This window comes from Penaeus monodon, chromosome 28, assembly GCF_015228065.2.
Source record: "Penaeus monodon isolate SGIC_2016 chromosome 28, NSTDA_Pmon_1, whole genome shotgun sequence".
Classification (NCBI taxonomy): domain Eukaryota; kingdom Metazoa; phylum Arthropoda; class Malacostraca; order Decapoda; family Penaeidae; genus Penaeus; species Penaeus monodon.
This window is the reverse complement of record NC_051413.1, coordinates 2,846,799-2,847,248: the sequence shown is the minus strand read 5'-3', so window position 1 is coordinate 2,847,248 and position 450 is coordinate 2,846,799. Positions and strand designations below refer to the sequence as shown.

The window sequence follows — 450 nt, the reverse complement described above, 5'->3', positions numbered from 1 at the left end:
AAGTATATATACTGTATATTCACATATATATGCCATATATTTTTTTAGGTGAATGAGCTGATACTCTATTATGAAAATAATTTCCCTTAGATATATATATGTAACTTTTAATTTCTTTACATCCCAAGGCTCTTTCAAATGAGCTGTCAGGAATGCCAGGAAGTCTGACAGCCGTGAAGTGTGACTTGACCAAAGATTCAGATATCATGAATCTTTTTGCCAGCATTAAACAGCAATTTGGTGGAGTTGATGTCTGTATCAACAATGCTGGGCTTTCACACAACCATAGTCTTCTTGGTAAGACCATTTTTTACAGGTATAAGTACCATGTTGAATACCACTTAAAAGTTACAGAAATATGCAGGTTTTAAGTATCTGTTTTAATATGCTTTCATTCATTTCCATACATTACATGTTCAAACAGATTCTGAGTTGATGAAAAGGAGATGC

General features: G+C 33.1%; 1 protein-coding gene across 3 annotated transcripts in view; it reads left to right on the top strand.

The window, feature by feature from the left end:
* The window catches only part of LOC119591282 (dehydrogenase/reductase SDR family member 11-like), a 7,892-nt gene that overhangs the window by 3,713 nt on the left and 3,729 nt on the right, over window positions 1-450 (top strand). For all 3 annotated transcript variants that reach the window (XM_037940001.1, XM_037940003.1, XM_037940002.1), the window contains exon 3: window positions 129-297. In XM_037940001.1, coding sequence (XP_037795929.1) covers window positions 129-297 — 169 coding nt within the window. The remainder of the gene's footprint in view (window positions 1-128; window positions 298-450) is intronic.